This window comes from Saccopteryx leptura, chromosome 3 (genome assembly GCF_036850995.1).
Source record: "Saccopteryx leptura isolate mSacLep1 chromosome 3, mSacLep1_pri_phased_curated, whole genome shotgun sequence".
NCBI classification, from domain to species: domain Eukaryota; kingdom Metazoa; phylum Chordata; class Mammalia; order Chiroptera; family Emballonuridae; genus Saccopteryx; species Saccopteryx leptura.
In genome coordinates, this window is record NC_089505.1 from 5,973,445 (window position 1) to 5,990,359 (window position 16,915).

Genomic DNA, 16,915 nt, shown 5'->3' on the forward strand with positions numbered 1-16,915 from the left:
GCAGTGTGGCGGCCACTGGAGCGGACTGGGCACGCCTGCAGTGTGGCGGCCAGGGGAGCAGACTGGGCACGCCTGCAGTGTGGCGGCCAGGGGAGCAGACTGGCACGCCTGCAGTGTGGCGGCCAGGGGAGCAGACTGGGCACGCCTGCAGTGTGGCGGCCAGGGGAGCAGACTGGCACGCCTGCACTGTGGCGGCCAGGGGAGCAGACTGGGCACGCCTGCAGTGTGGCGGCCACTGGAGCGGACTGGCACGCCTGCAGTGTGGCAGCCCGGGGAGCAGACTGGCACGCCTGCAGTGTGGCGGCCACTGGAGCGGACTGGGCACGCCTGCAGTGTGGCGGCCAGGGGAACAGACTGGGCACGCCTGCAGTGTGGCGGCCAGGGGAACAGACTGGGCACGCCTGCAGTGTGGCGGCCACTGGAGCAGACTGGCACGCCTGCAGTGTGGCGGCCAGGGGAGCAGACTGGCACGCCTGCAGTGTGGCGGCCACTGGAGCAGACTGGGCACGCCTGCAGTGTGGCGGCCAGGGGAGCAGACTGGGCACGCCTGCAGTGTGGCAGCCAGGGGAACAGACTGGCACGCCTGCAGTGTGGCGGCCAGGGGAACAGACTGGGCACGCCTGCAGTGTGGCGGCCACGGGCACAGACTGGGCACGCCTGCAGTGTGGCGGCCAGGGGAACAGACTGGCACGCCTGCAGTGTGGCGGCCAGCTGTTTATGCTGTTGTTGCTCGTTATCTATGCCCTTTTAATTGAGTTTGTGCCTATTCTCAGTGTTTATTCTTCTCTGTGTCCTGCAGCCTCTGATCGTGAAGGCCTCATGGTCCTCTGTCTGAGAGCTTGCTATGGGGTGTCTGAGGCCCAGATGGGGTCACAGCCCTTGTAAAACCCTGATGTGGTCTCCCACCTTCCCATCTGTGGAAATGTCTGTGCCCGGCCCTGGGCTCCGGGTCAGGCCCCCGCTGCCTGTGGTCTCCCCCCGCCCCCAGCAGCTCCCCTTCCTGTGAGCCCCGTCCCAGGCAGGCATCTGCCGACCAGGTCTGTCTGGTGAACACGTGATGAACTCAGCCCGTGCTGGTGGAAGGCCAGGGCGGGGCACTGACGCCTGACTGGGACAGGGAGCCCGCAGAAGCAAGACGCCCGGCGGTGTCCGACAGCGTGTGTTCTGAGAATCCTGGAGGGGGAGGGGCGACAAAGTATGTGTCGGGGCCCTTCTGAGGCGCACACCCAGCGGCCACGGAGCGGGGCGGGGGCAACGGCTGCGTAACGAGCAGCCCGGACTCTTGGCAGCGGCGCGGGCAGCCGGGAGGACTTGGCGGGCCCGGGGCTGCCGGTCGGGTCCGTCTGTCCTCCTCGCGTGAGTGAGGACCGGGCTGTTCCCACGGCAGCCGCAGAGGTCACATGGTTGATTCGGACATCACAGAGCAGGGAAGACACCCTGCCAATGTGGGGGGAGCCACAGACACCCCCATGACTCAGGGAGAGAGGGCGATGGGGCCAGCGATGTCATCTGTTTGTTCCTGGGAGTGATTCTGTGATTGTCCTGAGTGGGGGGACCGTGGGGCTCAGTCAGGGGAGGATGTGTCTCCCAGCCCTGCTGGGGCTGTGTGCAGGGGGCCATCAGAGAACCCCGGCCTGGTGCCTGCATGTCAGAGCGGGGCCTGCGGGAAGCCGGGGTCACGCTGACCAGTGGTAACAGACGTCGGCCAGCACAGGCCGTTCAAGCAGGACGCTGAGATGTCCACCGAGCAGCCCAGACAGACTCCGGAGTTTCCCGTGACAAACGGCACTGCACTTGAACATGCTTCTGAGTGAGATGTGTGAGTGACACGGACGTGCCCCCAGTCCTGACCCCGCATCCTGGTCATCTCGTTCACGGTTTCCAGTGACGCCGACCTGGGGACCCACAGAGCTTCCCTGGTGTGTGCGGTCAGACGCGCCCGTGGGTGCTCGCGCCCTGCTCTCTGTCCCACGTTTCAGGGTAGGAACGCACCGTTCAGAGGAAGGTGTACACGACGGCTCTGAGTCCTGCTGGGACTAATCACTCCGTGAGCACCGTTTCCTGGACACACTGTGTGCCCGGCACCCAGAGTCAGGTCTCCTTCCATCACCATCTGTCCCTTTTACCTCTTCATGCCCCCCCCCCCAGGAACCACCCTTCTGGTGTCCCCGTCTGTGTGTCCCTGGGTTGCTGTCTGCTGTCTCTCACACGCGGGGCAGCTCCTGTGGTTCTTGACATTCCCACTGGCTTGTTTTGCTTAGCACGGTACCCTCAGGATCCATCCAGGTGGTCGCAGGGGGCAGTGTTTCTTTTTTTTTTTTTTTTTGTCTTTTTCTGAAGCTGGAAATGGGGAGGCAGTCAGACAGACTCCCGCATACGCCCACCAGGGGTGATGCTCTGCCCACCAGGGGCGATGCTCTGCCCCTCCGGGGCGTCGCTCTGCCGCGACCAGAGCCACTCTAGCGCCTGAGGCAGAGGCCAAGGAGCCATCCCCAGCACCCAGGAGATGGCAGTGTTTCATCTTTTCCTTCGGCTGAGTTCTATCCCTTAGCTCAGTTTCTTCATCTAGTCACCCGTCGAAGGGCACCTGGGTTGTTCTCATGTCTTGGCCACTGTGAGTCGTGCTGCAGTGAATGCAGGGGTGGGTATGTCCTTATGAATTAATACCCAGAAGAGGGGTTCTGGGTCCGGTGGACGCTCTAGCTCTAACTTTGTGAGGGACTTCCATAGCCTCCCCCCCAGAGTCGGCTCCAGGCTACATTCCAGCAACAGCGTGTGAGGGCACCTTTTCTCTGCCACCTCTCCCACACGTACGCCTGGTGCCGTGGGTGACGGCCATTCCGACGGCTGTGACCTGTGACGTGGCACCTCTCCCACACGTACGCCTGGTCCCGTGGGTGACAGCCATTCTGACGGCTGTAACGTTGCACCTCTCCTCTCCCACACGTACGCCTGGTCCCGTGGGTGACGGCCATTCTGACGGCTGTGACGTGGTGCCTCTCCCACACGTACGCCTGGTCCCGTGGGTGACGGCCATTCTGACGGCTGTGACGTGGTGCCTCTCCCACACGTACGCCTGGTCCCGTGGGTGACAGGCATTCTGACGGCTGTGACGTGGACATTATTCTAACAGCTGTGACCTGGCACCTCTCCTCTCCCACACGTACGCCTGGTCCCGTGGGTGACAGCCATTCTGACGGCTGTGACGTGGCACCTCTCCTCTCCCACACGTACGCCTGGTCCCGTGGGTGACAGCCATTCTGACGGCTGTGACGTGGCTCCTCTCCCACACGTACGCCTGGTCCCGTGGGTGACAGCCATTCTGACGGCTGTGACGTGGACATTATTCTAACAGCTGTGACCTGGCACCTCGCGGCAGTTTTGACCTGGACTTCCATAATCACTGACGGGGTCGAGCATCGTTTCATAGACCTGAAGAGTATTGACCATGGGTGTGTTTTCCTGGGAACAGCATCTCTTCAGGTGCTCTGCCCATTTTTAATTGTGTTACTTTGTTGTTGTTGAGTTGTGAGAGTTCTTTATATACATTTCCGCTGTTTTAACCCTCATCAGAGGTATTGCTGGCAAATACCTTCTCTCGTTCTGTTGGTGCCTTTTTCTTTAGTCGATGGTTTCATTTTTCTCAGCAATGTTTTTCAGTTTCTAGTGTCTTACACGTATTTTTTTTTAATCAACTTATTCCTAAGTATTTCACATTTTTGGTATTTTTTGCAAGTCGCATTTCAACGTTTTACCTTCCAGTGTTTTTACAAGGGTGCAGAGACCCAGGTGCTTTCTGCGTGTTGACTTGCAGGCTTGAGACCTTGCTACAGTCACTGACTAATTCTAGCAGCTCTTTCTCTGTAGATGCTTTGGAATTTTTTTGAATTTTTTTTAATTTATTCATTTTAGAGGTGGGGGGGAGAGAAAGAGAGAGAGAGAGAGAGATATTGAGGGAGAAAGAGAGAGGGAGAGAAGAGGGAGGAGCAGGAAGCATCAACTCCCATATGTGCCTTGACCAGGCAAGCCCAGGGTTTTGAACCGGCAACCTCCGTGTTTCCAGGTTGACGCTTTATCCACTGCGCCACCACAGGTCAGGCCATTTTTAAAAACGTATACAATCTGTCGTGCATGATGCAAGACAGTTTTACATTTTTTTTCTTAAAAAAATCTGTATGTCCTTTTTAAACCTTGTTGTGTCTAGGACCTACACTGTCCTGAGGAACAGAATTGGTGAGATGGTGTGAGTCTTGGAGTGGAAGCACTCACTATTTTATCATTAGATATGATGTTAGGATAGGCTTTTTGACCCAGGGAGCTCTTCAGAAGATAGAGGTTGGCTTCCAGCCCCAGCTTCCTGAGAGTTTTGCTGTTGAGTTATTGAAGTCGTGCACCTTAATAAAAGTGAGCACCTAGCTTTTCTTTCCCTGAGTGCTGTTAGTTTTGCCACAGCTGAAAATGTTTGCATTTAGGGTAAACATTATCACAACATTTAACAGCTACCGAGTATGATTTCTAGTATTTTAAGCAGCCCCTTTGATTTTGCAAGACCTGTTATCTCTCCTTCTAAGTCTACTCATGTATTATTCCGTGAGTTCCTCCCGGCTGGGCTCTGAGGCCGGCAGGCTGGGATGACAGCGTGTGGTGGGTCCCCCTGCGGACCTGACCTCCCCGGAGCCTTGGCCAGGCCAGCCGCCCTCGCCCGCCGGTCCTTTCACCTCTGAGCTGCCCTCTTCCCCTCACGCCACGCAGCACGCCACGTTTCCGGAAGGATTGCCAGAGGATTAAGTGCCCTTTGACTTGGAACATTGCATGTGCCTAGTGCTCCTTCGTGACTCAGCAGAGAAATGCGTGAGGGGTGGAAGTGGACGTAGCGGTGCCCCTGTCGATGCGAGTGAGCCGCCTGTGCGTGCAGCGGGCCCGGCAGGACCCAGCAGGCGGTGTGCAGGCCGCGCCAGTGCGTGCAGCAGGCCCGGCAGGACCCAGCAGGCGGTGTGCAGGCCGCGCCAGTGCGTGCAGCGGGCCCGGCAGGACCCAGCAGGCGGTGTGCAGGCCGCGCCAGGCCCTGCCGTGGTCCCCGGAGACGCCGTGGGCATCGGCCTCCCTTCAGTAGCAATTCTGGGCACCCCTTTAAAAACGAGGTGCTTCTGGGGGCACAGGATGTGCCGAGAGCGGATTGTGATGTGGACAGAGGGGCACAGCGTCCCTTAACAAGCAGCCAGGTGACCACCACGCCGGCCAGCGGCCAGCCGCGAGGCGACGCCCTCCCCAGCCGCCGGGACGGACAGCAGGGACCCCGCGTGGTGGGTGTGGGCCCCGGAGCGGCGTCCTCGCCAAGGGGACAGGTGCTGGCACTGGAACAAGGCACTCCCGAGGCAGCGAGGGACCGGGCCCCACGGCGTGTGGCTGGCATCGGCGTCCTGCGTCTGTGGCGTCGGGCGTGGAGACGGAAGATGGACAGTTTCAAGTGTCTTAGTTTTTATTTTTCTCGGCCTCTCAGGATCCTACACCCGTCGAAAGGCAAACAAGAAAACCCTAAGTGCTGCTGTGAGGTCGCGAAGCAGCAGCCGCCCAGGAGCCCTGGCCTGCGCAGCCGGCCCCCCGATAGGCCAGGTCTGACGTCCTCCCTCTTTTCCCTTTCTTTCTCTTTTTTTCAAGAGTGGATATAATTTGTGATTGCTTCCTGTGAACATGCTCCAGCCTCCCGCCGAGATCAAGTAGCCTGTGTCGAGGAGATCACCACTGACGCGGGTTGTTGTCCCCTTTAAGTTCATAAATGTCTGACTGCCATGTGCTCGGTTCTCTGGGGGCGGCAGAGAATTGGAAGAAAACTTCAGAGACATTTGAGTCATTGAAAACCACTGCTAGTTTGGGAAATAAAGTAGTATTTTTTAATGGACATTTTCTTATATTTATGGAGGGCGACTTTCTAAAAAGACTGAATTGTTCCCTCTTGTGGGACTGAGTGACTGATGTAAACGAGTGGGAATGGCAGCCACGTTCCTGGTCTAACATTTCAGTGAAAAGATAGGCAGACCGTCTCCAGACCGCTAACTAATAACCTGCTGAGCATTGCGCAGAAGGGGGTGCGTGGCCCGGACACCACGCACGGGAGCCACAGACACGGTGAGCACACCAAGGAGGCCTGGCCCCAGTTCGAGCACGTGGACGCAGCTGTGAGGAGGGGGCCCCGTCCGTGAAGATGTGGCAAAAGCAGCGTTACCCACGGCCTCTCCTTCGGAATGGACCCCAACCTAACTTTAAAAAATGCAACTGTGTTCAGACTACATCTTCCACCCCGACTGTATCCAGCCCCGAGGGACCCGGCCAGTCACAGACATTCCTGCGTCCACCTAGCGCTTTTCCCCGGCCCCCAGCTCCTCACACGCTCACCACGTCACGCCCGTGATGGTCCCCCGCCCGCCCCTGCTTTCTGACGTCCACCGTCCGCTGCTGCCCCATTCGCTGCCTCACCTAGTGTCCCCTCCCCCTCGGGAAACCTCTCCCACTGCGTCCTCAGCTCTCAGTGACGTCCACCACGTCACGGGGACTCGCCACCCTGGGATGCTTTGAGGTCACGTCCAGCTGTGTCACAGGGCTGGCAGCTCCTGGGTGGTGAGGGGACAGGACCGTCGGTGCCCCTGGTCCCCTTCTGTGTGTGTGGCTCCCGTGCTGTGCAGGGCAGGGGTGTCTGTGCAGAGACGCCTCCCTGTGCTCGTGTCACGTGGCCTGGGCTGACCTGGCGCAGAGCCGCCGGCTGCTTCCCGGGGAGCTGGTTCCCGACGTCCGCGTCCTGCTTCTCGGCCTCCGTCCCACGGGGCATCGTCCGTGTGTCTACAGAAGGTTCTCTCTGTTCTCAGGGGCATCGTCCGTGTGTCTACAGAAGGTTCTCTGTTCGCCAGGGCCCTTGCTGAACAGAACTACAGCTGCCTTTCTCCAGTCAGCTTGAGTCCCCCATGGAGCCAGGTTCTCCAGATCAAGGTGCCAGGGTGACCAGAGCTCATCAGCCCGGATGTCTGCACAGACAGACCCGGATTTCTCCGACGCGGCGGGAACGCCCTGGTGTCTGACCGCGCTCTCGGCGAGTTTGGAGCCGCGGTGCCTGAGCCTGGTCTTACTTGTGCCGGGCCTTCCACCACGACGCACGGTCCTCACGGGGACGTTTCGAGACGTCTGCAGAGCGGTTTCCATAGACACAGAGTGTCCTTGGACAGAGCGTGAGCGTTGGAGCCCAGACAGGCACGCCATAAATCCTGCTCACTAGCAGCGCTGCAGGGAGTGGGCCAAGCGAGCCTGACGCGATGCTGCGGTCTCCGGCATGCCTGCCGAGCGCGGTCCCCGCCGTGGCTGCCCTGGGAACCCTCTGGCTCTACCCGAGGGCCCCGGTTTCCTCGCGGGATCTGAAGTCACTTATTGGCAGCTCAGAGAGAACCACGATCGTTGTCGTTAGTGTCTGGGCCGGTTTCCAAAGCCCAGTGGAGGGAAAGCCTCTCTTCTTCAGGGTAACCGTGGACGCAGGGGCGGGTCTGGCGACATGTCTGTCTGCTGAGCGAAGGCTCGAGCGGACAAGGAAGTCCGGGACGTCTGGTGAACAAGCACGATGCACTCAGAGAGTCTGGGGAGGGGCGTGGTCGGGGTGCACGGCCGCTGGTGGTCTGTGTGTGAGGGGCCGTGTGCACAGCTGCTGCTGGTCTGTGTGGAGGGGCCGTGTGCACAGCTGCTGCTGGTCTGTGTGGAGGGGCCGTGTGCACAGCTGCTGGTGGTCTGTGTGGAGGGGCCGTGTGCACAGCTGCTGGTGGTCTGTGTGCGAGGGGCCGTGTGCACTGTGTGAGGGGCCGTGTGCACTGTGCGAGGGGCCGTGTGCACTGTGCGAGGGGCCGTGTGCACGAGAACCCCGTGCCCGGCGCGCGGGCCCTTCACGCTGTGCAGTCGCTGAGCGTGCGTCGGCGGGGTGTCGGTGTTGATGAAACTGAAGGCCCGGTCCCGTGTTGGACTCTTTCAGAGTCAGAACTCTGTAACCAAAGTCCTTAACTTACCGACAAAAAAATAATTCTGGTTCTGGGTAAGTGAAGCCGGAGAAGATTTGTTGGACACGCATGGGGGCCTCACAGACAGCGGCTTCTCAGGGTCCTGGCGTGGCCCCAAGGTCAGGCGCTCTCAGCGGTCAGCCCCCGGCTGACGGGGTGGACGCCAGGCAGCCCCGTCGCGGCACCAGACGCTCCCTGAGCGGAGCAGGAATGCGGCACGCAGGCCGGTGCCGGCCTTCCTCGCTGGTCCCTGAAAACAGTTTCAGCACCTGTGAGCCTCGAATGACCCTCAACACGGGCGGTGTGATCAGCCTCTGAAACCTCGTCCTGGGCAGACACGGCTTCATTCAACTTGCTCGTCCGCCCCTCGGGGCAGCTGAGGTCAGCCTGGGCGGCCAGTCAGGACGTCAGAGAGCCTGAGAGGTCACGTGGATTCCGTGTTCTTCCACGGAAGTCGTGCACGTGTGCATAGTGCAGACCTTTTATACAAGAAGCCGTGTTCACCGCCAGATGACACTGTGCTAAGCCTGTGTTGTGTGCTGCGTGCAGAGGGAGGGAGTCCGGGGTGAACAGCTGCTTCCTGGGAATGTGTTTTCTGACTCGGGAATTTGTACAAGTGCCCCTAGGTGCCTGCTGTCTGTGCACGGGGATGAGTGGGTGTGACGAGGTGTTGGTGAGACTTCTTAGTGGACGGTCAGTGAGGGACGTGGGAGCTCAGCTGTCTACCTTACGTCGCCCATCACAGACCATGGGTCTCTCCTGCATTGTGACGAATCCGGTCAGTGACACTCTGCCCAAAGGTCCTGGGCTGTGTGGGGGGCACATGCCCTCGCTCGGTTCCTCCCTGGGGGTCCGGGGACCCTGATTTCTGCTGTGTGTCACACGGACAGCACACCTCTGTCGGCTGGAGCAGAGAGGTCGTCTCCATGGACCGGCTGGAGCTTCCCCACAGCTGCCGGGGACACGCAGGGGCCGCTGCCCCGTCCGGGGGCCCAGTCCAGAGGGAGCGTGTCTGAACATGCACCCCCCCGAAGGCAGCGTGGAGGGAGCTCTGGGGTGGAGGTTTAGACCCCGTCCAGACACAGACACGGAGACCATGGGCATGAGCAGCATCGACCTTCATACATGAGGGTGCGTGGTGCTGGGGTTTGTGAGTAACGACCTTGTCCTGACACGGACGGTTTCAGAACAGTGCAGCACAGCGTGGGCGCACAGAGCAGCACAGCGTGGGTGCTCAGGGCTGGAGGGCGATGCCTCTTCTTCCCCGACTCCCGGGACCACAGGCCGTTTCAGAGGCAGCTGCTGGGAGGCCCCCATCGGGGCATCTCAGACACAGAGAGCCTCAGTCAGAGCCCGGGAGTGGGCCCTGGGCAGCGGGCGTCCCCAGTGTCCTGGTGTGTGAATGGGGGGCTCAGGCGTCAGGCGTGTGCCTGACTCGGACCCCGGAGCGGAGAGGCTGTGGCCACGCCTGGGCCTGACCCCTGGGGCTGCAGGAGTGCAGGGAGCATCAGGTCAGCCGGAGTCACAGGCCCCTGGTGGCTCCTGGGGGCCGGGCGCTGCTGACCCCCCTCGCTGCCCCCTCCACCCCGTCGGCCAGCCCCGCCCGTTCTGTCCTGTTCTGTCCCGTTCTGTCCCTCTCTCCCGGGACTCCCGGGGCAGCCGACCTCAGGCTCTGTGCGACTGGTTCCAGGCCACGTGCTCACACCTGTCCCTTCCTCCCTCTAGTGTCCTCGTGCGACCAGGAGCAGCAGTCGGCCCTGGAGGAAGCCAGGCAGCCCAAGAACGACAATGTGGTGATCCCTGAGTGCGCTCACGGGGGGCTCTACAAGCCGGTGCAGTGCCACCCCTCCACCGGCTACTGCTGGTGCGTCCTGGTGGACACCGGACGCCCCATCCCGGGCACCTCCACCAGGTAAAGCCCTCCCAGGGCCTTGGGGAGACCCCGGGGGAGCGAGCGGAAGCAGGAGGGCGGGCCCCCAGTTCACACCGCCCCCCGGCCTGCCCCCACGTCTCTGTGCTCCGTGTCCACGGAAACCAGTGGCCTGTCTGTGGGAAACGAGGGGGCCGCCCACTGAGGGCCACCGGGTACTGACTGCGGGAGGCGGCACTGCCGGCACTTGTGGGCGCAGTTTCCTTCCCGCGGGGCGGACGTTTGGGAAGCGGTTCCGTGTGCACAGGCGTGTGGCCTGCTGAGTGTCGACCGGGCTCCGTGAGCACAGGCGTGTGGCCTGCTGAGTGTCGACCGGGCTCCGTGTGCACAGGCGTGTGGCCTGCTGAGTGTCGACCGGGCTCCGTGAGCACAGGCGTGTACCCTGCTGAGTGTCGACCGGGCTCCGTGAGCACAGGCGTGCGGCCTGCTGAGTGTCGACCGGGCTCCGTGTGCACAGGCGTGTGGCCTGCTGAGTGTCGACCGGGCTCCCGTGCACAGGCGTGTACCCTGGTGAGTGTCAACCGGGCTCCGTGTGCACAGGCGTGCGGCCTGCTGAGTGTCGACCGGGCTCCGTGTGCACAGGCGTGTGGCCTGCTGAGTGTCGACCGGGCTCCGTGAGCACAGGCGTGTGGCCTGCTGAGTGTCGACCGGGCTCCGTGTGCACAGGCGTGTGGCCTGCTGAGTGTCGACCGGGCTCCGTGAGCACAGGCGTGTACCCTGCTGAGTGTCGACTGGGCTCCATGAGCATAGGCGTGCGGCCTGCTGAGTGTCGACCGGGCTCCGTGTGCACAGGCGTGTGGCCTGCTGAGTGTCGACCGGGCTCCCGTGCACAGGCGTGTACCCTGCTGAGTGTCAACCGGGCTCCGTGTGCACAGGCGTGCGGCCTGCTGAGTGTCGACCGGGCTCCGTGTGCACAGGCGTGCGGCCTGCTGAGTGTCAACCGGAGCTCCCCTTGGTCCCCAGTGTTGGCCAAGGAGCCAGCACGTCCCAGGCCGAGGGGAGCGGTGGCCCCTGATGGCTTTCTATGGTTTGAACGTCGGTGCATCCCCACGCCACGACTCGAAAGAGACGGGGACAGCGGTGTCCCCTGCAGGGCCGGATGCAAAGGCCCCTCCTCAAGTCTGCGTCTCAGCAGAGCACCGACCGCCTCTCGTCCTCTGCCAGACACAGGCTTTGTCCAGAAGGCGGTACTCATGTGACTTAACGTGTTTTTTGCAGCTTTTTGTTACGTGAAGTGGTCTCTGGTTTGACGTACATTGTATATAAATGGTTTGCAAAGATACCGAGATAGCTAACATCAGCGTCAGCCCCTGGGTGGACCTCTGGTGGCCAGGCGTGAGCATTTAACACGTCCTGAATGACTTCCCCCAACGGCTCGTGTGACCACTGGTCACTGAGGGGAGGACACATAGCAAGCAGCGTCCAGCAGCTGCAAGGGTGGTGACCACGGACAGCTGCGTCCTCCACACGCGACAACCACACCTGGCCCGCCCTCCGGTTCCTGGGACAGCGGTCTCCGTGGGCTTTGGAAATCAGAGTAGCAGGGTCGTGTTCATGCTGGGCCCCGGTGGTCAGCGCACCACCCATCCCAGCCACAGGGACACCCGGCGAGCCCCCTGCACTGCACCCTCAGACGGTGCGCCCAGCAGAGCGGCCCCCCGGCGTGGGGCCTGGCCAGCGGATCCCCTGCCGACGAGCCCGCCCTGCGGGCAGAGCCAGAGCGGCATCTTCTCGGGGCTGGTAGGAGGCGCTCCGGATCCCGCGCACACCGCAGAGCGAGCCCCGCCCTCTGGGACGCCCTTCCTGGGAAGCAGCCCCTGCACAGTGAACAGCTCCGGTTGCTCACCGTGTGACTCTGTCGGGGCGTCCACCCTGCCCGGGGAGTGGGGCTGGCAGACGCCTTCCTGCCACCGGCCAACAGACACCCTCAGCTGTCAGGACCGAGCCGCTCTGTCCGGCCCCGGAGTGATGAGCTCGGCAGTCGTGATGCTGCCCCTCCAGAACCGGCCGTGTGAGACGCCAGGCAGGAGGCTCGTCCCCCGGAACCGGCCGTGTGAGACGCCAGGCAGGAGGCTCGCCCTCCAGAACCGGCCGTGTGAGACGCCAGGCAGGAGGCTCGTCCCCCAGAACCGGCCGTGTGAGACGCCAGGCAGGAGGCTCGTCCCCCGGAACCGGCCGTGTGAGACGCCAGGCAGGAGGCTCGTCCCCCGGAACCGGCCGTGTGAGACGCCAGGCAGGAGGCTCGTCCCCCAGAACCGGCCGTGTGAGACGCCAGGCAGGAGGCTCGTCCCCCGGAACCGGCCGTGTGAGACGCCAGGCAGGAGGCTCGTCCCCCAGAACCGGCCGTGTGAGACGCCAGGCAGGAGGCTCGTCCTCCAGAACCGAGAACCGGCCGTGTGAGACGCCAGGCAGGAGGCTCGTCCTCCAGAACCGAGAACCGGCCGTGTGAGACGCCAGGCAGGAGGCTCGCCCTCCCCCCTCCAGCGGGACTCTGCCCAGCCCGCCCGGCTACCGCCAGGAGGACTGCGTCCGGCTCTCGCGGCCCCGCTTTGCCTGCAGGACGGAGTGTGTCCCTCTCCTCTGAGTGTCAAGAAACAGCCTTGAGTCAGGAGGAGGCCCTGAGGCTCCTGCTGGGATTTCTCTCCTCCATTCGTTCATTGGTTCTCGCCAACACCGAGTGCAGGGCCTGCAGACTCCACTCGGGCCGGGGACGTAGCCTGAGCGACCAGGTGCGTCCTCCCGTCCTGGGGGCCGTCTGCTCGGGGAACGCCGGCGTGAGCGGGGGCCGCGGTGGGGCCGCTTCCCAAGGCAGCGGGGTCTTCACCCTCCACCGGCCTCGAAATATCACCAGCAGACACGGCTCAGAGGACAAGGAGGGTGGGGCTGTCTCATTCGTGTCCTCTGCTCTGTGGCCTCTGCGTCACTGCGGCCGTGACAACCTGGGTTGTGCCCTCCCGACAGCAAGGACGGCCTTGCCCGCTGGTCCTCGGCTCTCAGCGGACTCCCTCCCTCTCGGCCAGAATGTCCCCCCCTGACCGGGAGCAGGAGGGGCAGCTCAGAGGGAGGAGTGAAGGTGCGGAGGTGTGTGATGGAGACTGGGAGGCCCTCGGTCTCCAGCAGTGACATCAGTAATGAGGGAGGGGAGGACCTCGCATCAGAGGGACGGGGGTGGAGGAAGCTCCCTTTCAGCTGAGACTGTGGTTTGGTGGTGTCTCTGCAGACAGTCTCCCACACTTTCACTCTGACGCTTGCTGTGCTGGTGCTGTCCACGGACACACTCCCCTCGTGGTCACAAGACGGCTGCAGAGATCCAAGCATCACATCCCGACACCACAGTGCTCAGGGGACACACGGCCCATCTCTCTCTTTCTTAGGAGCCAAAAAAGTTTCCTCAGTGTCCCGTTGGCAGATTTAACTGATGGGATGTGGGCTAGAATTGGATCGCCTGAACATGGCTGCGTCCGTCACTGGGAAGAAACATGGAGTTGGTTTAAATTGACGGCTAGGGAGGCAAGGCTGTGGAGAACTGAGTCGGAGTCGTCAGCATCAGGGCCGTTGGGTCAGCCGGCCAGCCACCAGCCTCACACACACGAGGTCCGTGGGGACGGCCCAGACCCAGTGACTGCCACTGCTTAACAGCTGCTGTCCAACACTGCTCTTACGAGTTTCTCAGACAAGCAGTTTCCGGGGAGAATGTGTAGTTTTGATTTATATTTGAGTAGTTCGAGGTGTTACAGTCATTGGTTGTCTTTTGTTTACATTTTCTGACGGGGAAAAATACTTTAAAAAACCCAACACCAGTGAGAAACCACAGACATAAAATTCACCATTACCGTGAGCTAGCTCTTTCTCCTCGTATCTCCAAGCGAGATAATGACCAGAGCTCACGTCTTGTTGTGGACGCATGCCAAGGACAGAAGCCAGTGTCCTGCGTCCAAGTGAGGCGGAGAGCCCCCCCCGTGCCAAGGACAGAAGCCAGTGTCCTGCACCCAAGCCCCCCTCCCCCCGTGCCAAGGACAGAAGCCAGTGTCCTGCACCCGAGCCCCCCTCCCCCCGTGCCAAGGACAGAAGCCAGTGTCCTGCACCCAAGCCCCCCTCCCCCTGTGCCAAGGACAGAGCCAGTGTCCTGCGTCCCGAGCCCCCCTCCCCCCGTGCCAAGGACAGAAGCCAGTGTCCTGCACCCGAGCCCCCCTCCCCCTGTGCCAAGGACAGAAGCCAGTGTCCTGCGTCCCGAGCCCCCCTCCCCCCGTGCCAAGGACAGAAGCCAGTGTCCTGCACCCAAGCCCCCCTCCCCCCGTGCCAAGGACAGAAGCCAGTGTCCTGTGTCCCGAGCCCCCCTCCCCCGTGCCAAGGACAGAAGCCAGTGTCCTGCACCCAAGCCCCCCTCCCCCCGTGCCAAGGACAGAGCCAGTGTCCTGTGTCCCGAGCCCCCCTCCCCCGTGCCAAGGACAGAGCCAGTGTCCTGCACCCGAGCCCCCCTCCCCCCGTGCCAAGGACAGAAGCCAGTGTCCTGCGTCCCGAGCGAGGCGGAGAGCCCCCCCCAGTGCTGAGCCCCTTGCAGGGTCATCGTTCGGGTGGAAACATGGGAGGAGCGGCCCGAAGCACCTCCTGGGTCCCCGGCCTCTCTCTGTCCGGGCCGTGTCTGCAGATGGCCAGTGGGTGTCCACGCCGTGCGTGGCAGGGAGGGGGCTGCAGGACAGGGCGGCTTCAGGCCGGCCGCGGTCACGGTGGCCGTGCTGGGACCAGCTGTCGGGTGAAGCGTGGTCCAGGCTGGCTGCAGGGCCTGTGTTCGCCCGGAGTGGGGAGGCGTCCCCTTCACTCTCCTGGTGGCTGGGGAGGGGCCTGTCCACCTGCCATCGGACACAAGCCGTTCCTACCCACATCGGCCGCCTGCGCCCCGACCACGGTGCTCTGTCCACACCCCTGGCAGGTGCCCGTGGCCGGGGGGCTGTGGACGGCCTTTCTCCTGGTGCAGAGCCTGTGAGCTGGTCGGCAGGTGGACAGTCAGAGGCTCATTCTTTATTTCTGGAGAGACTGGCGATGGATGTCAACACGGACCCTGAACTTTCGTTTGACCCATTTCCCGAGGCGTCTGTGTCTGCGGGGTGCGGGGGTGTCCACAGATTCTTCCAAAGCAGCGACCACTCAAACATACATTTCATAGCGGCATCCGTGCTGGGATTCCAGCCCAAACGTGGGACGAAACCGGATGGCCGTCCCGTGTGACTCGCTCCCAGGAGGCTTCGAGGTGCAAGGTTCAGAATTGGGGGTGGCGGACGGGGTGGCTGCTCACCATCACCCCTGTGGAGGGCATGGGCGTGGGCATGGACTGTGGGGCGTCCGGAGGCCCCGTGCAGGGCTGACACGACGGGCACCGTGGCTGTCCCCGAGGCCAGCTCTCTGATGCTCCCAGGAGCCGGCCCCTGGGGAACAGTGGGCACGCTGGCTCCCGCGGGCGCTGCAGCACCAGGTCTGCCTCAGCGGTCAGCAGCCGGCCCTGGAGAAGGGTGGGCACGCTGGCTCCCGCGGGCGCTGCAGCACCAGGTCTGCCTCAGCGGTCAGCAGCCGGCCCCTGGAGAACGGTGGGCACGCTGGCTCCCGCGGGCGCTGCAGCACCGGGTCTGCCTCAGCGGTCAGCAGCCGGCCCTGGAGAAGGGTGGGCACGCTGGCTCCCGCGGGCGCTGCAGCACCGGGTCTGCCTCAGCGGTCAGCAGCTGGCTTGTCCGCCTGTTTTCACAGCTCACATTTCCTGGGCTGCTGGCCGCAAAGGTGTCATGAGTTCCAGCCCATTCGAGCCCCTGGGCAGCGCCTGCAGCCAGAAGTGACTCCTCCGCTGTGGGAGTGTGCCGGGTCCCCCAGACTTAGCATGCGGACAGAAAAGGGGGCTCAGCAACCCCCAGGCTACAAGCACCCCGGCTTCTTGTACAGAGCTTCTCGGTGACGTTGTGGGTGCCGTCTCCCCGTCGCAGGCCCGGGTGGGAGAGGAGGTGCCCTGGCTGGGCCCCATCTCCCCGCGGGCACAGCCGTGAGTGAGCTGCTACGTCCTCTGGCATCAAACAGGCAGGTCAAGTGTGGGGACAGGGTGGCTCCTGGCTGCCTGGCGGTCTCCCCGGCTGGACCCCCCCTGCCAGCCCGCGCCTGCTCTCTGGGCTCCAAGGGAAGGACACCAAGGAAGTACCTTCCAGAGAGAGATGATGTTCTCTTTCATTCTCTGCGTGGGAAGCAAGCATGTGGGACGGATTCTGAAATGACCCCGAGAAGTACACGCCACCCCGTGTTCCCCTTAAATAAGGGGAGGGGGTGACAAGTGGGGCCGGTGGGGGGCAGGGAGCACCGTCCTCATCCGAGAGCCAGCGGGGCTTTGGCCACGTCCACCTGCCCCTCCCAACCGGCTCCCGCTACCCATTGGCATTTCGGGGTCTCCCTGACCTCCCTGACCCCCCAAGTGCTCTGAGAGGCAGGTTTAGGGGTTCACCTGGGCCTGGAGCTGACCCCGCAGGTCAAGGACCCTGGTCCCTATCGATTCCAGAGTCCCCGAGTGCCTGCCCACGCCCAGCGGCCACCAGTCTGCGTCGATGTCCGGACGGTTCACCAGGACTTCCCGTAGCTCTCTGTCCACTCACGCGGGGCCAGGAAGGAGCATTCTCTTTCTGCTTTTAACACCGAGACAAACTTGTAGCCCCCTGGGCTATAGTCAGAGTAACACAGCCGTCTAGAATTCGGAGGTTCTGTCTGAGACTCTGCATCCCCTCCTGGGAGGACCGGCCGAGGGGTCACCCTCTCCGCCCTCACCGGTGCTCTGGGCGGCCACAGTCCCCACCCGACCCTGACCCCTTGCTCTCCGCGGCCCCAGCACATCCTGTCCCTGTCACCAAGGGAGGCTGGCGGTCGAGAGAGCCGGAGGCAGAGAGGTGCTTCCTGGACTGGGAAGCTCGCTCGGGTCCGTTGGCACAGAGAT

The 16,915-nt window shown here is 62.6% G+C and overlaps 1 protein-coding gene across 3 annotated transcripts in view; it reads left to right on the top strand.

The window, feature by feature from the left end:
- The window catches only part of SMOC2 (SPARC related modular calcium binding 2), a 184,753-nt gene that overhangs the window by 110,869 nt on the left and 56,969 nt on the right, over positions 1 to 16,915 (top strand). For all 3 annotated transcript variants that reach the window (XR_010750017.1, XM_066372872.1, XM_066372873.1), the window contains exon 8: positions 9,753 to 9,939. Coding sequence is in view for 2 of the 3 variants with exons in the window: in XM_066372872.1 (XP_066228969.1) it covers positions 9,753 to 9,939 (187 nt within the window). In the remaining variant the exon portion in view is untranslated. The remainder of the gene's footprint in view (positions 1 to 9,752; positions 9,940 to 16,915) is intronic.